Source organism: Eulemur rufifrons, chromosome 8 (genome assembly GCF_041146395.1).
Source record: "Eulemur rufifrons isolate Redbay chromosome 8, OSU_ERuf_1, whole genome shotgun sequence".
In the NCBI taxonomy this organism is placed as follows: Eukaryota; Metazoa; Chordata; class Mammalia; order Primates; family Lemuridae; genus Eulemur; species Eulemur rufifrons.
Genome location: NC_090990.1, coordinates 10,012,783 through 10,033,716, shown reverse-complemented (window position 1 = coordinate 10,033,716; position 20,934 = coordinate 10,012,783). Strand labels below are relative to the sequence as shown.

General features: G+C 43.5%; 1 protein-coding gene across 2 annotated transcripts in view; it reads left to right on the top strand.

Moving 5' to 3' along the window:
- The window catches only part of FBXO42 (F-box protein 42), an 88,587-nt gene extending 68,216 nt beyond the window's left edge, over positions 1-20,371 (top strand). The window contains exons 5-10 of one of the 2 annotated variants that reach the window (XM_069479395.1): positions 10,533-10,686; positions 11,507-11,617; positions 13,490-13,586; positions 14,068-14,124; positions 14,802-14,918; positions 15,445-20,371. In XM_069479395.1, coding sequence (XP_069335496.1) covers positions 10,533-10,686; positions 11,507-11,617; positions 13,490-13,586; positions 14,068-14,124; positions 14,802-14,918; positions 15,445-16,560 — 1,652 coding nt within the window. In that variant the 3' untranslated portion in view covers positions 16,561-20,371. The remainder of the gene's footprint in view (positions 1-10,532; positions 10,687-11,506; positions 11,618-13,489; positions 13,587-14,067; positions 14,125-14,801; positions 14,919-15,444) is intronic. The other variant, XM_069479396.1, reaches the window with a different exon arrangement.
- The last annotated feature ends 563 nt before the right edge of the window (positions 20,372-20,934 follow it).

Sequence of the window (20,934 nt, the reverse complement as noted above, 5' to 3'; positions counted from 1 at the left end):
AAGACCAGTTTTATCTGAGAAGGACTAGTACTGCCTGCAGAGCTGCAAATGAATGCCTTTCATTGGACGTACCCTGAGAAAGTGAGTTTCTGTGCAGAGTTGTTAATGTGAAATGGGAGTATGACCTGAACCTCAGTTCGATTTCATTCTTCACTGTCCCTTTTGGCATCTTTACTATAAAATAAAATAATTTGAAAGCATCCAGGGAAAATTTTTTGCTAGTTTAAAAGCAATTTAGACTATGCTGTGCTGCCTTTAAAAAGCGAATCACAGGCCGGGCGCGGTGGCTCACGCCTGTAATCCTAGCACTCTGGGAGGCCGAGGCGGGTGGATCGCTCGAGGTCAGGAGTTCGAGACCAGCCTGAGCAAGAGTGAGACCCCGTCTCTACTAAAAAATAGAAAGAAATTATATGGACAACTAAAATATATATATACAAAAAATTAGCCGGGCATGGTGGTGCATGCCTGTAGTCCCAGCTACTCGGGAGGCTGAGGCAGGAGGATCACTTGAGCCCAGGAGTTTGAGGTTGCTGTGAGCTAGGCTGACGCCACGGCACTCACTCTAGCCTGGGCAACAGAGTGAGACTCTGTCTCAAAAAAAAAAAAAAAAAAGCGAATCACATGCCAAAACATTCTGGGATTCCATGAGCTCAGTGGACATTTTGCCCAGTGCTTTTCTTTTGGATTAATTGGCATGCTAGTAAGTCTCAAGGTTAAATTTGTCATGCTTATAGTTTTCTTGTTTTGAAACTTTACCTCTTATAAGCCCCCAATTCCTAGTCCTAGACCATTCTATTTTCAGAGTCATGGAGAACTATTAGCAAATCACTTATTTGCTGTAAATAAGTCTTACAATGATTTTCCTGAAAGCCAGTAGTTGGAACAATTTTTCCCTTTTATTTATTTTGCAGTCTAGGTTCAGGGACCTATAGAAGATGATGATCAGGGAAATGTTTGTATATTGAAAATACTAAAATAGTTCCTTTCAGTACCCCTTTAATCAAAGCGTTTGTCAAGTGAAACCCATTTTGGATCATTGTCCTTACCCTACTATCAAAATGAAGAGTTCTTTGTATTCATATATAGAATATATGCACCAAAAAAAGTCTGCTTAAGGTTCAGTGTTAAGAAAAATCATCTAAAATTTGGAAATAAGGCAAAAGGATGACTGCATGTCCTTTTCATGTCCTATTGGAGCGTCATCTTATAGGCTTACCCCAAGGATTATTAAACTCTGTAGGACATTGTTTGCAAAATATGGTCCTGAAACCATAAGCATCACCTGGGAACTTGTTAGAAAGGCAATTTCTCAGGCTGCATCCCAGACCTACTAATAGGAAACTCAGAGGTAGAGCCCAGCAATCTGTGTTTTAACAAGTCCTCCAGCTGCTTCTGATACAGCCAAAGTTTGAGAACTACTGCTCTAAAGCAATGTCCAGCAGCTCACGCTTGTAATCCCAGTACTTTGGGAGGCCAAGCCTGGAAGATTGTTTGAGGCCAGAAGTTCAAGACCAGCCACAAGAACCCCATCTCTACAAAAAAATAAGAAAAATCAGCTGGGCTTGGTGTTGTGCGCCTGTGCAGTCCTAGCTACTCGGGAGGCTGAGGCAGGAGGATCGCTTGTTGAGCCCCAGGAGTTCCAGGCTGCAGTGAGCTATGCTTGCACTGTCACACTCCAGCCTGGGTGACAGAGTAAGACCCCGTCTCTACAAAAAAATTTTAAAAATTAGCTAGGCATGGTGGCACAAGCCTGTAGTCCTGGCCACTTGGGAGGCTGATGCAGGAGGATTGCTTGAGTCCAGGTGGTGGAGGTTGCAGTGAACTATGGTGACACCACTACATTCTAGCCCAGGCAATACGGTGAGATCCTGTCTCAAAAAAAAAAAAAAAAAGGAAGGAAAGAAAAAATTAACCCAAAAGGTAATAGTTTTATCGTCCCATGGATGTTAACTAGTTTTGTCTTTAACTTAGCAAACTTATTTTAGTGTGCTTCTATTCCTCAAATTCTCCTTTGAACCAGCTCTGCTTCCTACTTGCTCCTTCATTCTATACATGTATAAAAGATAGGTTTCTAATTTTTTAAAAACTATACTTTGACAGTAGTGCAAAACCATTTTCCAGGGAATAGGAAGGACTTTCACTTTTTCTTTTAGAAGTTCTATATTGTTTGATTGTTTTATTTGAAAGTTTTTTTTTTTTTTTTTTTTTGTTGTTGTTGTTGTTGTTGAGACAGAGTCTCACTTTGTTGCCCAGGCTAGAGTGAGTGCCGTGGCGTCAGCTTAGCTCACAGCAACCTCAGACTCCTCGGCTTAAGCGATCCTACTGCCTCAGCCTCCCGAGTAGCTGGGACTACAGGCATGCGCCACTATGCCCGGCTAATTTTTTCTATATATAGATTTTTAGTTGTCCATATAATGTCTTTCCATTTTTAGTAGAGACGGGGTCTCGCTCAGGCTGGTCTCGAACTCCTGACCTTGAGCAATCCACCCGCCTCGGCCTCCCAGAGTGCTAGGATTACAGGCGTGAGCCACCGCGCCCGGCCGAAAGTATTTTTAAGTACTTTTGTTTTCTTAAATAAATAATTTCCCTCCAAAGATATGAAATGTGCTATCTAGAAAATCTAAGACTAAAGTAACAGTTGTATTTGTTGAGACTGTAAGTGACATTGAGAAAGTTGTGGGATTATAAATCTGCTTCTCATCTGGTGACATTTGGCTGTTATTGCCTAGGGCCACTTATACTCAGAGCCAGCAGTGTGGTCAGGGACCAAAGGCACTCAAAGGCACTGTGAGCCCCGTAGAGCTCCTCTTGGAGGTCTTGAAATGTCTTATTTTTTTTTTCTTTTTTCCAATAGCATCTCACTGTGTTACCCAGGCTAGAGTGCAGTGGTGTCATCATAGCTCACTGCAACTTCAAACTCCTGAACTCAAGAGGATCTTCCTGCCTTAGCCTCCCAAGTACCTGGGACTACAGGCATACATCACCATGCCCAGCTAATTTTTTACGTTTTGTAGAGATGGGGTCTCACTATTGCCCAAGCTGCTCTTGAACTCCTGACCTCAAGCAGATCTTCCTGCCTCGGCCTCCTAAAGCACTAGGACTATAGGCGTGAGTCACCCAAGCCCAGCCATTAAACTTTTTTTTTTTTCTCTTTTTTAGAATTTGTGTGCCCCAAATGTGTTCACAGGATAAACATCTTTTTTTTTTTTTTTAATGGGGACTCTAACCTAAACCTAAACTTCCAAAGAGAAGGGATTAACTTTTTTTTTTTTTTTTTTTTTAAACAGTCTCCCTCTGTTGTCCTGAGTAGAGTACAGTGGCATCATTGTAGCTCACTGCAACCTCAAACTCTTGGGCTCAAGCAGTACTCCTGCCTCAGCCTCCCGAGTAGCTGGGACTACAGGTGTGCGCCACGATGCTCTTCTATTTTTAGTAGAGACTAATATTTCTATTTTTAGTAGAGACACGGGCTCACTTTTGCTCAGGCTGGTCTTGAACTCCTAATATCAAGCAATCCTCCTGCCTTGGCCTTGGCCTCAGCTTTGACCTCCCAAATCAGCCTCCCAGAGTACTGAGATTACAGGTGTGAGCCATCTCACCCAGCCTAGGCTTAACTCTTTTCTTTCATTAAGGTTGGATTTCTTAATGACTTAGAACATGGAATTGGATCTTTTTTTTTTTCTTTTTTGGTTTTCGTGAGACACATAGAACAGTGCCTGGCTCATATGAAGTAGGCATTATGCATTAGTTCCTACTACTGTTATTGTTCATCTGTAAAATGAGGCTAGTAGTACCTACGTTGTAGGGTTGTAATGACTAAGTGTGGTAATGCATATAAAATGGTTAGCACTTAGTAGTTAGCACAGAAATGGTAAGCATTATTTATAACACCTTAATAAACTAATAATAAATAATGATGATAGTATGGAGATGTAAAAATACTTTTTTAATCACGCATAAAATACAGGCATCCCCAATTTTAAAGGGTGCTTATTTTATCTTGTTATCAAATAGTTGAGCTGCTCTTCTAGTCCTGGGTTCTGTGTGACTAGAAACTACAGTTGTGGGAAAGTGGCATAGAAACCAAACCAGAATTTGGAATTGCTTCACTTTGTTACCAGCTTCTTTGCAAAAGTAAACACGAATGCCTTATAATTCTAATTGTCTTTCACATGTGAAATTTTCTTCTGATTTCATAGGAACCTTGGGAAAAATCTGAACCAATTAGCAATTTTAGGGAATGTTAGTTCTGTTGTGCAGGGTGCCTATCTGATTATCCAGTTTCCCACAGCTGCTTTTGGGCTTGTGCCTTGTTTTGAAATTCTCTCCATTGATCGTATCTGTTGTGCGATTAGGCCTTTGGTGTATTTGGGGAGTGAATACTATGAGGATGACCATTGGCTCTGGGGGAATAGGTTCAAGCGACACGTCCTTCCATGGTTGATAAGGACACATTGGTTCTGTGGTGCTTCATGGGAACCTCAGTGGGAGTGACACCCTGTTTTCCTTCACCTTTGTGCAAAGACAACACTTAGACTGCATTTAGAGGCCCAATGGCCTTGTTATTTGGAAGACAGGCCAAGAAATATCCTAATGAGTATAAAACCTTGATTTTATAAGTTTTCATGGGGGAGGGGTATTTATTTTAGCATATGTCACCACTCCACAGTGATGGTGTGCCTTTTAGCTTGAAGTGTCTGCTAGATTATATAAGATTTCTAATTAATCAGTACTACTATGATGGGTGGATGTGCTTTAATAAAAATTTATTAAGTTTATATTGTATCATTGTAGCTGCTGTTTGGAATGAATTACATACACATAGGGGCAGTTCTTCAGAGTTGGACCTGACACTTAATCTATGGCTAGTCCATAAAACGTTAGTTATTTCCCCTGGTCTAATAACGTATGGTCGTGTATTTTAAAAGAAAGTTTATAAGTAGTGTTTAAATGGCTGGCTTTTCCTGGAACTTTTTAAAAAAATAAATAAAGGTATATCATTTGAATACAGCTTTTCTTGTTTTTCTCAAAATTCTAGTAAAGGCCTATTGTTTGCTTTCCACAGTTCCACTTGGCTAAAGAGAACATTTGTTCTTTTTTTTTTTTTTTTTTGAGACAGAGTCTCACTCTGTTGCCCAGGCTAGAGTGAGTGCCGTGGCGTCAGCCTAGCTCACAGCAACCTCAAACTCCTGAGCTCAAGCAATCCTACTGCCTCAGCCTCCCGAGTAGCTGGGACTACAGGCATGCACCACCATGCCCGGCTAATTTTTTCTATATATATTTTTAGCTGTCCATATAATTTCTTTCTATTTTTAGTAGAGATGGGGGTCTCGCTCTTGCTCAGGCTGGTCTCGAACTCCTGAGCTCAAACGATCCGCCCACCTCGGCCTCCCAGAGTGCTAGGATTACAGGCGTGAGCCACCGCGCCCGGCCAACATTTGTTCTTTAAGATACAGAAATGGCCAAAGTTCGTGGAGTCCCACAGTCTCTAACCTCACCCTAAATTTAATTCATTTGATTTGTAGGCCTTGCATTAAGACAATTGAGAGGCAATTAAGGACCATCTGTTTTAAACAAATTCAGAATATGAAATAAGTAGGTTTTTAGAAATGATAAAACTAGGAACTCTTTACAAAGTCTTTACAGTATTGATTCTTAAAATAGCAGGAATTTAAAAGTATCCAATTTGCAGCAAATAAGTCAAACATTATATGTATAATTGAGTAACATAAAGTTTGATACACCAGTATCCTTGACTTCTGGTTGCTAAACTAGCTGTATAAAGGTTGTGTGTTGAATTCCACCCCCTCCCCAACTTGTTCTTATGGAATTTTTTCCCACTTAACAAACTGAGGTAGGGGAGCATGATTAATTTAACCTTTGTGCGGGGAGGCGAAAAGAAAAAAAAATTTTTTTTTTTTTTTTTAAATTTAACCCTTGAGGCCGGGCGTGGTGGCTCACGCCTGTAATCCTAGCACTCTGGGAGGCCGAGGCGGGAGGATCACTCTTGGTCAGGAGCTCGAGACCAGCATGAGCAAGAGCGAGACCCCGTCTCTACTAAAAAAAAAATAGAAAGCAATGATCTGGACAGCTAAAAATATATATATAGAAAAAAATTAGCCGGGCATGGTGGCGCATGCCTGTAGTCCCAGCTACTCGGGAGGCTGAGGCAGAAGGATTGCTTGAACCTGGGAGTTTGAGGTTGCTGTGAGCTAGGCTGATGCCACGGCACTCTAGCCCGGGCAATAGAACGAGACTCTGTCTCAAAAAAATAAATAAATAAAATAAAATTTAACCCTTGACTCTACTTAGTTGTCAAGATATTTAAGTCCTTGCGATAAGAAGTAGAGGGAGATTTTGGCTTTCTAAAAGGTCAAGATATTTGAAACCTCTTTTTGGAAAACCCTTACCTAAGATAATCCTGACGGATTTCTTACATTAGTTTAGCACTGTTACTGACCTCAGCTTACCTTTCTTTAGAGGGTCTAGAGAAGAAGTAAATGGTCCTATATTAGAGTGTGTCCCAGAGCCTCACGGAGAAGAGGTCCTAAGAATAGCTTTCTGTTCAATTTACTTATCTCCCTGATGACTCTGGTTTTCAGCATACCTGATTAATTAAGATTTAGGAAAGAGCTTCAGCTTTGAAATACTCAGACCTTTTCAGGCATCTGACTTGTTTGGGGCAGCTGCTCAGAAGCGATGTATCCGTATGCATGAAGAACAGTGTAGTATAGCAGTCAAAAGAACGAGCTTTAAAGCCAGACTAAATGGATTAGAATCCTGGTGGTTTGTTTGTTTGTTTGTTTTTTATTTTTATTTTTTTAAGAGATGGAATCTGGCTTTGTTGCAGGCTAGAAGTACAGTGGTGCAATCATAGCTTATTACAGCCCCAAACTCCTGGGCTCAAGGAGTTTTCACTCAAACTCCAGATCATCTTCCTTCCTTAGCCTCCCGTGTAGCTAGGAGTACAGCATACTCAGCTAATTTTTTTTTTTTTTTTTTTTTTTTTTTTTTTTTTTTTGAGAGAGAGAGACAGGGTCTCGCTTTGTTGTCCAGGCTGGTGTTGAACTCCTGGTCTCGAGCATTTTTCCCACCTCAACCTCCTCAGTCACTGAGATTGCATGTGTAAGCCACTGCCCCAAACTCCCTGCCACTTGTTAGCTCTATGACCTTGAACAAGTTATTTAAGTGAGGTGTGCCTCAGTTTTCTCATCTGTAAAATGGGAATAAAACTAGGAGTTTTGGAAGAATTAAATTAGTTAATACATGTGGAGCACTTAGAAAGATGCCTAGCAGGCCTGGGCGTGGTGGCTCACTCCTGTAATCCTAACACTCTGGCAGACCTAGGCAGGAGGATTGCTTGAGCTCAGGAGTTCGAGACTAGCCTGAGTATGAGCGAGACTCCATCTCTACTAAAAATAGAAAAATTAGCCCGGCGTCGTGGTTCACGCCTGTAGTCCCAGCTACTTCGGGGAGGCTCAGGCAGGAGGATCGCTTGAGCCGAGGAGTTTGAGGTTGCTGTGAGTTAGGCTGACACCACAGCACTCTACTCAGGGCAACTGAGTGAGACTCTGTCTCAAAAAAAGATGCTAGCATATAGTAAATGCTCAATAAATACTAGTTGTTAGTAGTAGTAGTGTCAGTAGTAAGAGAGTTATGGTAGCAATAATTTCTCTTAATCAAGTTATCCATCCCTACCACCTTCCCCATACTCCCCAAACATAGGCACACTGTTTATAAAGTTAAAATTCTTTTTCTAAAATAGTGCTATCCAGTAGAACTTTCTGTGATGATGGAAACGTTCTGTGTCTGTGCTCTTCAGTTTGGTAGCCACTGGCAACGTGTGGCTAATGGTAACTGTGTTGGACAGTACAGATCTAAAGTGTGGTCTTTCTTCTGGTTTCATTATATATTTTATTACATTTTACCAACACTTTTTAAAATTCTCTGAATATTTTTCACCTAGGAGATATGTATTCTTATATTATATTTGTAATCTCTCTAAACCCAGAACTGATAAATATTGGTTTGTCTTTCCCCATGAAGTATTGATAATTTATCTCAAAAGATGTTACAGGGGCCAGGCACGGTGGCTCGCGCCTGTAATCCTAGCACTCTGGGAGGCTGAGGCGGGAGGATCACTTGAGGTTGAGTTCAAGACCAGGCTGAACAGCAGCAAGACCCTGTCTCTACAAAAAATAGAAAATTAGTTGGGTATTATTAGTATTATTTGGTATTATATTTTTTTTTTTTTTTTGAGACAGAGTCTCACTCTGTTGCCCAGGCTAGAGTGAGTGCCGTGGCATCAGCCTAGCTCACAGCAACCTCAAACTCCTGAGCTCAAGCGATCCTCCTGTCTCAGCCTCCCGAGTAGCTGGGACTACAGGCATGCACCACCATGCCCGGCTAATTTTTTTTCTGTATATATTTTTTAGCTGTCCATATAATTTCTTTCTATTTTTAGTAGAGATGGGGTCTCGCTCTTGCTCAGGCTGGTCTCGAACTCCTGAGCTCAAACGATCCGCCCACCTCGGCCTCCCAGAGTGCTAGGATTACAGGCGTGAGCCACCGCGCCCGGCCTTTTTTTTTTTTTTGAGACAGAGTCTCACTCTGTTGCCCGGGCTAGAGTGAGTGCTGTGGCGTCAACCTAGATCACAGCAACCTCAAACTCCTGGGCTCAAGCAATCCTACTGCCTCAGCCTCCCGAGTAGCTGGGACTACAGGCATGCACCACCATGCCCGGCTAATTTTTTTTTTTCTATATATATTTTTGGTTGGCCAGATAATTTCTTTCTATTTTTTAGTAGCGATGGGGGTCTCGCTCTTGCTCAGGCTGGTCTCGAACTTCTGACCTCGAGTGATCCACCCACCTCGGCCTCCCAGAGTGCTAGGATTACAGGCGTGAGCCACCGCACCCGGCCTATTTCTTTTTTTATCCTCTCAGCTATCTCATTAGATTAATCTCCAGAAATGGAATCACTGACTTGAAGCATATACAATTTAAAAATTTTGATACTAATTGCCCAATTTACGTTAAAAATTGTATTTTTTGGCCGGATGAGGTGGCTCACGCCTGTAATCCTAGCACTTTGGGAGGCCGAGGTGGTAGGACTGCATGAGGTCAGGAGTTCAAGACTAGTCTGAGCTAGAGCGAGACCTTCCTTTCTACAAAAAAATCTAAAAATTAGCAGGGCATAGTGGCCAGCCTGCTGGCGTTCCAGGAGTTGGAGGTTGCAGTGAGCTTTGATGATGCCACTGCATGCTCTACCTTGGGCCACAGAACAAGACCCTGTCTCAAAAAAACAATTTTCTTAATTTTTGTTTGTTTCCACTTACGGCTGTTTGAGGGGCCCTTGGTCTGCTGCTTCCCTTTATACATTTTGTTTTAAAAGCCAGGGTTTGCAGTATCTCAAATCCAAATCCACATTCTAGTTTACAAGGTTTATGTTACTACTGTGCTGAAGACTATTATATATTTTATTTTACTTGGTTTTTTTTTTTTTAGACAAGATCTCGCTCTGTCACCCAGGCTAGAGTGCGGTGTCATCATCATAGCTCACTGCAGCCTCCAAGTCCTGGGCTCTAGTGATCCTCCTGCCTCAGCTTCCCGAGTAGCTGGGACTACAGGTGCTTGCCACTACACCTGGCTAATTTTTCTATTTTTAGTAGAGACGGGATCTCGCTCCTGGTCAGGCTGGTCTCGAACTCCTGACCTCAAGCAATCCTCCTGCCTTGGTCTCCCAGAGTGCTAGGATTACAGGCATGAGCCACTGCTCCTGGCCATGGATGGCCTTAGTAACCACTCTTGGTATAAGGCTCATGGTTTCATTGAAATTTGTTAACAATAAGCCTTGAAAGTCTGCCCCATTTGTGTTAATCTGGGGCTGTCTGGCTATGCGAGGTCCATAGCTAGGGGCCCAGAGGTCACGATGTTAACATTTGACTCAGAAGAAATAAGAACTGCATTCTGTCTCTTTTTTTTTTTACCTAAGTTTGGTGGCAGCAGTTATTTTTAAGTTGCATCCAGGTATCCAGCGTCTGTATATACATCCATCCCTGGATCCCCTTACATTCTTTCCCTTCTGCCTTCTGTTAAGCTGGTTAAAGGGATGGAAACGAAAGTCAACATTTATTGAGTATCTACTATGTGTCAGGCATTGTGTTAGATGCTTTGAATGTATTTTTTAAAATTTTTTCTTGCCAAGGCTGATCTATGAATGTTATTTAATACTCAAAACAGCCTATGAGGTAGATATTCTCATGCCTAATTTCAAGTGAACAAATTAAACCTGAGAGAAGCTAAGTAACTTTTCTGTAACTCAGGTTTCTCTGTGTTAATTATTAAAGATATATCAATTCGTGATGATTTTCTCAGACCTGTAAACCCAATTTTGTCTCTCTCTTTCCCCTGTGCTTTCTAGTATTAATTCCCCTTTTGTCACTCTTCCAGGGAAAGGTGATCTGTAGATAGCCTACCTATGGATTGCTGTGAGATCCCGGATCCTAACTGTGGTGTTATTGACTTCTCCTAGGGTCCTATCCTTCCCCGAAAGCCGGAGCAACTCTGGTTGTGTACAAGGACCTGCTAGTGCTGTTTGGTGGCTGGACGCGGCCAAGCCCTTATCCCCTACACCAACCAGAGAGATTCTTTGATGAAATACACACTTACTCACCCTCTAAAAATTGGTAAGTCATGACATATGCTTCCTTAAATCTGGAAGGAAAGATTTTAAATCAGTGGATTCTTTATCTTTTTTGTGTCAAGAATCCCTTTGAGTATTTGATGAAAAACTATGGACTCTTTTCCCAGGAGTAGAAAAAACGTACGTATGCACAGATCTTGCCTACAGTTGCAGAGGGTCTACTTAGAGGATCTTCTTAGAACCCTAAATTTAGAATCCTTATTTGAGAATCCAAAGAGAAAAAGTAGAAGAGATTTATTCCTTTTCCAAGAAAAATGAGTGAACCAGTTGAAGAACAAGGAGCTCTTCAGCTTTGGCTGCTAATTCCCCAGGAGTGTTATAGATCCGGATGAGTCCTTACTTCCTGCTGTGTCTCCAAGACTGACTCCCAATTGTAATTTACATGTATTTTTTAAATGACAGATACCCCTGTTCCCTGTAATGGAATACTTAGTACATGGCTCTTGGCAGCTGCTAGTGTTAGGGCCATAGAGAGACGTGGCAGGTGGTGCTCCTTCAGCAAACCAGGCTGAAGCAGCCAAGAAGCTATGATCGTGTCCTTTGTCATTGTCTTCTCATCTCTCTACACTACCTCCAAGCCATCCACATTGAGAACTTGAAAGTGAATATAACTTTAAGCGAGTGTGTATGAAAGGCACAGGTACCTTACGCCATCCGTTAGGTACTGTCCTAACAGTGTCTATACTGAAGGTGATAGGACTGTCATTTTAATGGATGCCTACTTACCAACTTTCACCTTAAACACTTAAGATCGAAAACAGATGGTGCTGATTTCTTGGCTTCCTCCTATCTTTTTACATTAGGTGGAACTGCATTGTGACAACCCATGGGCCACCTCCCATGGCTGGCCACTCCTCCTGCGTGATAGATGATAAAATGATTGTTTTTGGTGGCTCCTTAGGATCCCGGCAAATGTAAGTATATTTGGTTTGCTCCATATTAACGTGAAGGTAAATACTCCTGGGAGCAACCAGTCAGAAAAGTGAACTAGTCAGGTTCAGTATTCCTGAGCGTAGTTCTGATTAATCCAATTAATTATCTCACCCTAGCATTCTGTTCTTTGATCCTCTAGTAACAGACCAATATGTTGAAAACTTGCTCCATAAAATCCAGATTATGTAGAATCTCCTTGTTTGACATGTGGTTCTGTTTAATAGGATCAAATTCTGATGGAATCTCCACCTGGTCTGCTGTACTGTGCCTACAGAAGACCCAAAGGCCTGCTTCCAAGAAACAGGGTGCTTGTACTTGCTCTGCCTTTTTACCCAGCTCTTGCCCTTTGGCTTTAGAGGAGGCAAGAGCGAGACTGCCAGGACAAGTGGAGATGATAGGCTCTCCAGCCGGTATGGGCTGGGGAGTGGACAGGAGCAAGAAACCTGTGTTAGGTGCGACACACTTCTGTGAGGCTGTCCTCCCCACCTCAGGCCATAATTGGCCAGCTCAGGCCAGAGTCAAGAGCCAGAGCGTTCCGTCTGTATCACCACGTATCTGGCTAGATGGTAGCAACCGTCGTGATCATTCCCCCTGTGTTCTGACCACTCCAGACCGGACTCTGTCCCCTCCTTGATTATTTTCCATCTTCACATTTTAAAACAGTTGTGGAGCTAGACTATAGGAGCTAGCTTCTAGATGAGAGGGTTTAGGATTTAAGGTATTGGAGCTATTATTCCTGTATTCCTGTGTGTAAATAAATGACCTTAGAGAGGTGACCATAAAAGAGAGACTTCCATGCAGGAGTCTGTCCTTGCCTTGAGGGTTGGAGATGCCAATTTGTCCTTGATGAAACTGCAGGTTTCCTTAGCCATTGTGAAATTACTTTTTGTAGCTAGAATCGATAAAGCTTTTAACTCCTGGACAATGATGAAGCTGCCTTTCAAATCATTTTTTCTCTTCCTTGTGGTTTTTGCTTTTGAACGACTATAGCTTGACCAATAGCTCTTTCCTGCTGTCGTCAATTAACTTTCACCTCAGGTGCTAGTGTGTGGCTACAGCCATGGCTCAGATGAGGCCTTATGAGTCAGTGGAAAGAGCAGAAGTTTGAAGGTCTTAAGATGACTGCTAAGAAAAGTAGGGAAGAACAGTACAACGTAAATGCCAGCTAGGAGTGTGGTACTTTGCCAGTCATCTTTATGAAGGTGACTTCGTTTATATCAGCTCTTTAATAGCAGAATTTTCACTTTGTAGATAAGGAATCCAGAGTTAGAGAAAATTAAGGGACTCGGCCGGGCGCGGTGGCTCACACTTGTAATCCTAGCACTCTGGGAGGCCAAGGCGGGCGGATTGTTTGAGCTCAGGAGTTCAAGATCAGCCTGAGCAAGAGCGAGACCCCGCCTCTACTAAAAATAGAAATTATATGGACAGCTAAAAATATACATGGAAAAATTAGCCGGGCATGGTAGCCCATGCCTGTAGTCCCAGCTACTCGGGAAGCGGAGGCAGAAGGATCGCTTAAGCCCAGGAGTTTGAGGTTGCTGTGAGCTAGGCTGACGCCACGGCACTCTAGCCTGGGCAACAGAGCGAGACTCTGACTCGAAAAAAAAAGAAAAGAAAATTAAGGGACTTACTCAGGCTGCAGAGCTGGGATTCAACAATGTGATCTTTCTGATTCTGAAGCCCCTGAACTTGGAGTAGGCCATCTCTGAAACCTCCTTCAGCCCAGACAGTCTGTGTGAAAGTGAAAATGGTGCAAGTTTACCAGCAGGGCACAGGCATGTGGAACTCCCCAGCCACCACTGTGGTCCCTGGTAGCTCCCAATTCCCTTCATCCTTCTGTCTTTATCTCACAGGAGCAATGATGTCTGGGTCCTTGACCTCGAGCAGTGGGCATGGTCCAAGCCGAACATCTCCGGCCCCAGTCCTCATCCTCGAGGTGGCCAATCTCAGGTACTCAGGAAATAAAATAGCTATTCAGCAAACACCGTAGTATCTTTCAGTTAGGACGGGAGAGGGAGGGCGGAGTCAGGTAAGATGCCAGTGTACACTAAGCCAAAGAAAATTTGTCATTCTTTTTTGCTGGCATTTAATTTTTCAGCTTCCAATGGGTCATATTATTTATAGTGGCTTTATATCATTCCTCTTCCCAAAGCATTTACTTTGCTAATTCATTTCTCAAGAGAACCCTGCATTTTATGCAGTTGACACTCATGTTAATATTTGATCAACACGAATGTATCCTCTCAGGCGAATTATCAGTATTATGTTCACAGGGATCGTAATTAACATGGTTTGGGAGAATGGAGAGCTTATAGTAACTAGAACACTCTCATTTGGGAGCTAGGTGGGCTGTTTTCATATACCACTGAAGCATAGGAAGTCAGATACCTGTGTCTTTGTAGATTTATTTTTAACTTCTTCCATTCCCCAGATTGTCATAGATGATGCAACTATCTTAATCCTCGGAGGGTGTGGCGGTCCCAATGCTGTGAGTATTGCTTGTGTGGCATTGCCGTGTATGTGCTGCTAAGTGTTCAAAACTTACTTCCCGTATCTTACTGTGCAGGACTATTTCCATGGCATTTTTATTTAGGGAATGCCTTTTTGACCTTGGGTATATAGCCTTCGTATTTTCTGGCCTTTTTTTAGGGTGGGAGATGCTTTTAATCAGAGACGTATGTCTCTTGAATATTCATATTTATGTTCTTCCTACTCCTACTTCCTCTTTAGGCTATAACGTTTGCCACTGTCATTCTTTCAAAGGGGGAGGGGGCGGTAGCATAGAGAAGCAAGCTGATAACTGCCAGAGTCCACATGGCATCTAAGAATGCAGAGTCAGAAAGTTATGGGTACATATTATTTACCCTTTCTCTCAACCCCCGATACACACACACGTAAGACCATGGGCAAAATTCAAAACCCCCCACAGTTGGTTTTTGGGTTACAAGCATAATTCCACGTGCCAGGCAAGTAGTAATATATGAATGAATGAAAGCATAAATGAAGGCATGCATACCTGAATGATGAACTTAGGATTTTGCTGTTCTTTCTGAAGAGCCCACATGCTTTTGGGACCAGACAGCATGGCTCTGAGACTGCAGCTCTGTGTGTGTGTTTTGAAACACGTGTCACACCCGAGTCCTGTTGTTGGTTCTTCTCTTACAGCTGTTCAAGGACGCTTGGTTGTTGCACATGCACGCAGGTCCCTGGGCCTGGCAGCCACTCAAGGTAGAAAATGAAGAGCACGGGGCCCCAGAACTGTGGTGCCATCCAGCTTGCCGGGTAAGCAGGGAGCTGGCAGGCCAGCGGGAAGAGAGGTCCTAAACTGGAAAACCACATTAATTGTCAGATCTCAAAGGAAATTTGTACAAAAATAGAAAACACCTTGGTGTCACAAAAGAGGTAGATATTAACCATCGCTCCTTTGGCATTTTTCACATATATGAGCCACTAGATGGTAAAACTTACATGGGCCCCAGTCATCTGTAAGTCCCAACTTTAAACGTCTCTTTTTCTGTGAAACTTTCTTTGGAGTCCCTCAGACAAAAATTGGTTCTTCCCTTTACTTCACCCTGTTCCGTAGACATAGTTCTAATGATAGCACATGTCACATACACTAAAGTAACAATTGTTCCCATGTCTGTTTCTCCTTCTAGCCTAGAGAGCAGACTATATCATTTTCATCTGTATGTCTCAGACACCTGCAAAATGCCTGGCACATTTCGGATTGCTCGTGATAGAATGTTTGATAGAAATGAATAATCCAAATTGTAGAAGAGTCTGTGAGCACAGGTCCTTTGTCTTCCAGGTGGGACAGTGTGTGGTGGTCTTCAGCCAGGCTCCTAGTGGGAGAGCCCCACTCAGCCCCAGTTTGAACTCTCGTCCATCACCTATCAGTGCCACTCCTCCAGCTCTGGTTCCCGAAACCCGAGAGTACCGCTCTCAGTCTCCAGTAAGAAGTATGGATGAAGCTCCTTGTGTTAACGGCCGCTGGGGAACACTGAGGCCCAGGGCTCAAAGGCAGACTCCCTCAGGTTCTCGGGAAGGGAGCCTTTCCCCAGCCAGAGGAGATGGCTCTCCTATCCTCAACGGTGGGAGTTTATCTCCAGGAACGGCAGCTGTCGGTGGGTCCTCCTTGGACAGCCCTGTACAGGCCATATCTCCAAGTACTCCGTCTGCTGCTGAAGGATATGACCTAAAAATGGGACTTTCTTTGGTCCCTCGACGAGGGTCACTGCCAGATCAGAAAGATCTGAGATTAGGATCCATAGATCTGAATTGGGATCTGAAACCTGCTTCCAGTAGTAATCATATGGATGCCATGGACAACAGGACAGTTGGGGGAAGTATGAGACACCCTCCTGAACAGACGAATGGTGTGCATACCCCACCACACGTGGCCAGTGCCCTTGCAGGGGCCGTCTCCCCAGGTGCCCTGCGTCGGAGTCTGGAAGCTGTCAAAGCGATGTCATCCAAAGGCCCCTCGGCCTCTGCAGCACTAAGTCCTCCTCTTGGGTCTTCTCCAGGCTCCCCTGGGAGCCAGAGCCTGAGCAGTGGAGAAACAGTGCCCATCCCCCGCCCAGGGCCTGCCCAAGGAGATGGACATTCCTTACCTCCCATTGCCCGCCGCCTGGGCCACCACCCTCCACAATCCCTAAATGTTGGCAAACCCCTGTACCAGAGTATGAACTGCAAGCCAATGCAGATGTACGTGCTGGACATTAAAGACACCAAGGAGAAGGGGCGGGTCAAATGGAAAGTATTTAATAGTAGTTCCGTGGTCGGACCTCCTGAAACCAGCCTGCACACAGTGGTACAAGGCAGGGGTGAACTCATCATATTTGGAGGACTTATGGATAAGAAACAGAATGTGAAGTACTATCCAAAAACAAACGCCTTGTACTTTGTGCGAGCAAAGAGATAATGTGTTCTAAATCCCTTTCCCTTTCTGTGGCTTTTAATTTGGAATTTTCCAGTGTGCAAGCATTTGGACTGAGAATTGGGAAAACAACAAAATTCCCATAAACCAAAACTCTAATTCCCAACCTAACTCACTCCAGGCTGGGATCAAATCTCCATTAAGAAAAAAATTATATATAAATATATATATATATATATTATATAGCCAACTCTGTTTACAAAAGGGAGAGATCCCCGTCCTGGTTCAGATAAAATTGTTGCTGTGTTTTAGCAGAGGCTGTGCTGCCTTTTTCTACTTTGCTGGTAACTAGACCAAGGAGTTAGGGAACAGACTAATATCAGTAACTTTCCAAAAGAAACTGAAGAGCCCCCTATAAATCTTTATGTGGCCTTCTCGGAGTTAAAAAATGAAAGGGCATATATATAAGGGGCAACGGTGGAGGTTTTTAGTCTCATGCTTCAGGTGCTGGCAGGGTAAAAGTAACTCATAGAAAACTGTTCTTCCCCTTCTCCTCTTAAAGCCAAGAGAACCTGTGACAACTCTGAAGAAATGCCCTATGCCTGGCCTTTTTGCCCTTTATGGCTGAGGAAAGTTACCCAACAAGGGGTTTTATTCCATGTTTGTGTGCCAGGTCATCGTGAAATAATGTGTATGCGACCATCATCTGTCCACCTAATGTCCATCGGTCTTTTCAGTGCTCCCTGTGTGTCTTGGAAAACATTTTGGTGTCTGATTGTGGAATTTTCTGACAATCGTATTTGGTTGCAAGTTGCCAAAAACCGTTATTTGTTCTCCTTTTTTTTCTCTTAGAACTTGGTCCTTGGAAGCTGCCTTTTCCATTTATAGGCTACTTTTTTCTTTTTCTTCTTTTTTTTTTTTTTTTGCATATGTGCATTTTTTAAAGGCCCTAAAACTTTTCTCACTTTGTTTCTTTTACAAAGCTCATGTGCCTAGAGAAATTGGATGATTCTTAGAAATATTTCTGGAACCCTTTCCCTGATATCACTAGGGGGCCATTAGGGAATTCTAAGATGCTAGTATCATGAGAAAATTTGTGAAGCTTCAAAAGATACTGTTTTTTCCCTGTGGGCTTCTTTATATTTCCAAAGCACACTGGGCATACCCTCCCATATTTATGTTATGCGGAAGTTGATCCTGAAAGGAAATCCCAGGAACAGTTCTTTCCAGAAATGTGTTTTCTCCTTGTGACATATATTCCTTTCGCTGGCTATTTGACAGGTAATGAGGTCAAATATCATGTACTTGACCTTCATGATGCATGGCTAGCCTTGGGAGCAGCTCCATCCTTTGTGCTTGTCTCGTTCATGTGTCACCCAAACAGGGACTGGGCTTTTACTTCCACTTTATTTCTGAGATTCAGGTGCAACCAAGTAGAGCATTTCTTTGGTCGATACAGAAAGTTACAAGTTACTAGTCTGCAGACCATGGCCTGGACATAGAAGATGTCAAAATAAGTTTATTTCAGATGGCACCATTTAAATGTGGGGTTTTTGGTGATTTCTCATCAGTGGAAAGAGGATTTTTGTTTTGCCCTTAGGATTTAAATTTCAAAATATCACGTTTCTCACTCCCGTACTCCCTCCCCTTTTCCTTGTTAGCGCTTCCCAGGCACAGGCCTGCTGCAGCTGGCCCTGGGTCCTGGCTTTCAGCCAGCGCTTAGCAGTCTGTCCCATGAGTGTGTTTTCTCCTATTGCATCATGCTGAGTCCCTTCCCCAGTCATTAGCTTTTACAGTGTGGTCTCGGTAGGAAGCAGCCCTGGTGCCAAGCCCAGGAAAGGGCCAGCTCATGGAGAGAGGTATGCGTTCCAGAAGGTTCTCTCCATGCTCCCTTGGATGAGGAAACGACCATGTGCCTACTTACTGTGGTGTCCAACTGCTTGAAGCTCCACACTTTGCTTTCCAGACTCTGGGGCTCTGACACTGTTGCCAGCCCTTGCTTGTCAAAGACTGTTCAATCATGTGGGGTCCTTAATTACAAGGGAAAACTAGCCCCGAAGATGAGCAATTTAGGCATTATTGCTGTTGCTGAACCTTTTTTCTGACATTGCATTTGTGCATGGACAGTGCCTCCAAGCTCAGTTCCTGTTGAAATATAAAGTATTTGGAAGCCTGAGAGTTCAGAGTCTCAATTTCAGTCTTTCTCTTTGTCCTGTGGCCTTCCTAAGCCAGCTGTTACCCTGTTGATTCCTTCTACTTCCCCTAAGGGGGCAGGCAACGGAGATGTTAATTCTCTTAGAAAGTAACCTGGTTCCTCTGAACTCCATGCCATCCTAGGGTGGCCCACACTGCTTGGAACCAGTCTGCTTACAGCTGTTTAAGAAAAATCTGCCTTGTCTGTACACATTGGTGTTGGTCTTGGTGGCTCCTGGGCACTGTGGGTGTGTACCTTGAGAAGGCAACCCAACACTGTCAAGATGATTTTCTCCTCAGGCCTTATGAAGCCACGTGTGCAATGGAACTTCAGGTGTCTCGATTGAGGTGGGCATTTCCACAACACGTGGATGCTTCAGTTAGATCAGATTTAACCACAACTCCATTTTTGACATGATACCAATTTTGTCTTAAAATTAACTGAGAAAATGAGACAAAAAATTTTTTTAACCCTCAGGAGCACCTAAAGCAAATATTTGTCAGAATTTATTTAAAATACATTTTGTTTCTACTTGAAGCTTTAACCCCTTCCATTCCTGCAAGTGTGCCTTGGAGAGCTCCCATGTTCTAGTGACTTCACCACTGCCTCCTTATTGACCTCATGTAAGAATTCAGTCTCTTCCTACTACTCTCTTGGACAGAGCTTCCTGTTTTCTCATTTTACAGGTTATGCAGCAGAAAGGGCTCTGTGTTTTCATTCACATTTCCACTCTTCCACACTTGGGAGGTTGGGCTCCACAACCTCACCCTACCCTATTTTGGGAGCACAAATTAGGTATCAAAACAAGCTTAAATTTCATTTTAAGGCAATACTGGGCTTACTCTCCTCCCAGCCCTCTGTGGATTTATTTGATTTTAATGTTTGAGTTTTATAGCAAGAGCTGACACCATGGACTATTCTAGGAACTGTGTTGGAATTCTTTAAAGAAAGGAGGAAGAGGAAGAAAGAAAAACAACTTAAGAAGTCTTGACTTTGGAGGACAGAAAGCTGCCAGCCACTGGAGAACAAAGGGGTGTTTCCCTTTCCTTCCACCTTGTCTTTCTGGGTTTCTTTCTGCTTTGCTTTTTTCCTTCCCCTTGAAAGTGATATTCCTGGTTGGTTTGTCTGTCTGTCCTTGTCCTTGTGGTGATCCTGGCATTTTGAAGTGCTCTGCTTTGCATTATCTGTGGTCTCTTACTAGCACACAAGTCAGTGGGGAGGATCTGAACACACCCAGGGGCAAGGAAGCTGAACTTCGAGGCCCGTGTCCCACGCAGCTCCCCGTGAACTGCAGAAGGCATGTTCTGCATGGTCACCAGTATGTGGCTCCCTCTCACCATGTTCATTGTCTAACGAGAGCAAACCCTAGGCGTTGGCTCCACTGTACTCTACTCGCTCTGCTCCCCTCCCACCAACCAGGGTTCATGTCAGTGCACGCCCATGGTGCCCTGGCCAAGCTGGTGCTGTGAGTGATGTTTCCCATACAACTCAGGGATGCCAGGTGGCTTACCCTGAGATAGTCATTTTAGGCACATAACAGTGTAGGAATGAAAATGGACTTCATTGATATTTAAATCTGTCAATTTCATTTTTTGTTAATGTTGTCCCCCTGATGACTTTTTAGCGGTTTAACAAATAAAACAAAATGGACAATTGTCTTAACTGTTTTATTAGTAAGAAAAGAAAAATTGCAGTGAAAAGAAGCATTTGAGGTTGGAGATTGAAGTTGGAGGGAAGTAGTTGGAAAGATACTCCTCCCCTGGAAAGGTGGTGTTTTGGGGAAGAGAGTTGCCCTTCCCTGGGGACGCCGCTGTTTAATGACAAAGCAGCTCTCTCCATCGTGCTTGAAGGGTTGATGTTTCAGAGCCTTAGTTCCATCTGCGATGGAGACCCAAGAGAGGTGTGAGCTTGGAGCAGAGGCCCAGGGGCCAGGATGACATCTTCACTGTCACTGGCCCCCTAAGCAAAGATGAGGACACAAAGCCCCAGGATCGCATGGAGCACAAGCCTGAAGCCCCAGAGGCCTGTGGTAAATTCTGCCTTCCCCTTCTCACCACTTAACCTTGGATACAAGTTTCCTCATACTGTAAGTGTAGTTGCTTCTACCTTAAAGGACCATGTGGATTCACTGAAGCACATGAAAAGTGCTAGCACGGTGCCTGGCACATAGTAAGTTGGCAGCCACTGCAGTCCCGGCACAGCACTCCCCAGCCAGTTTTTCTGAA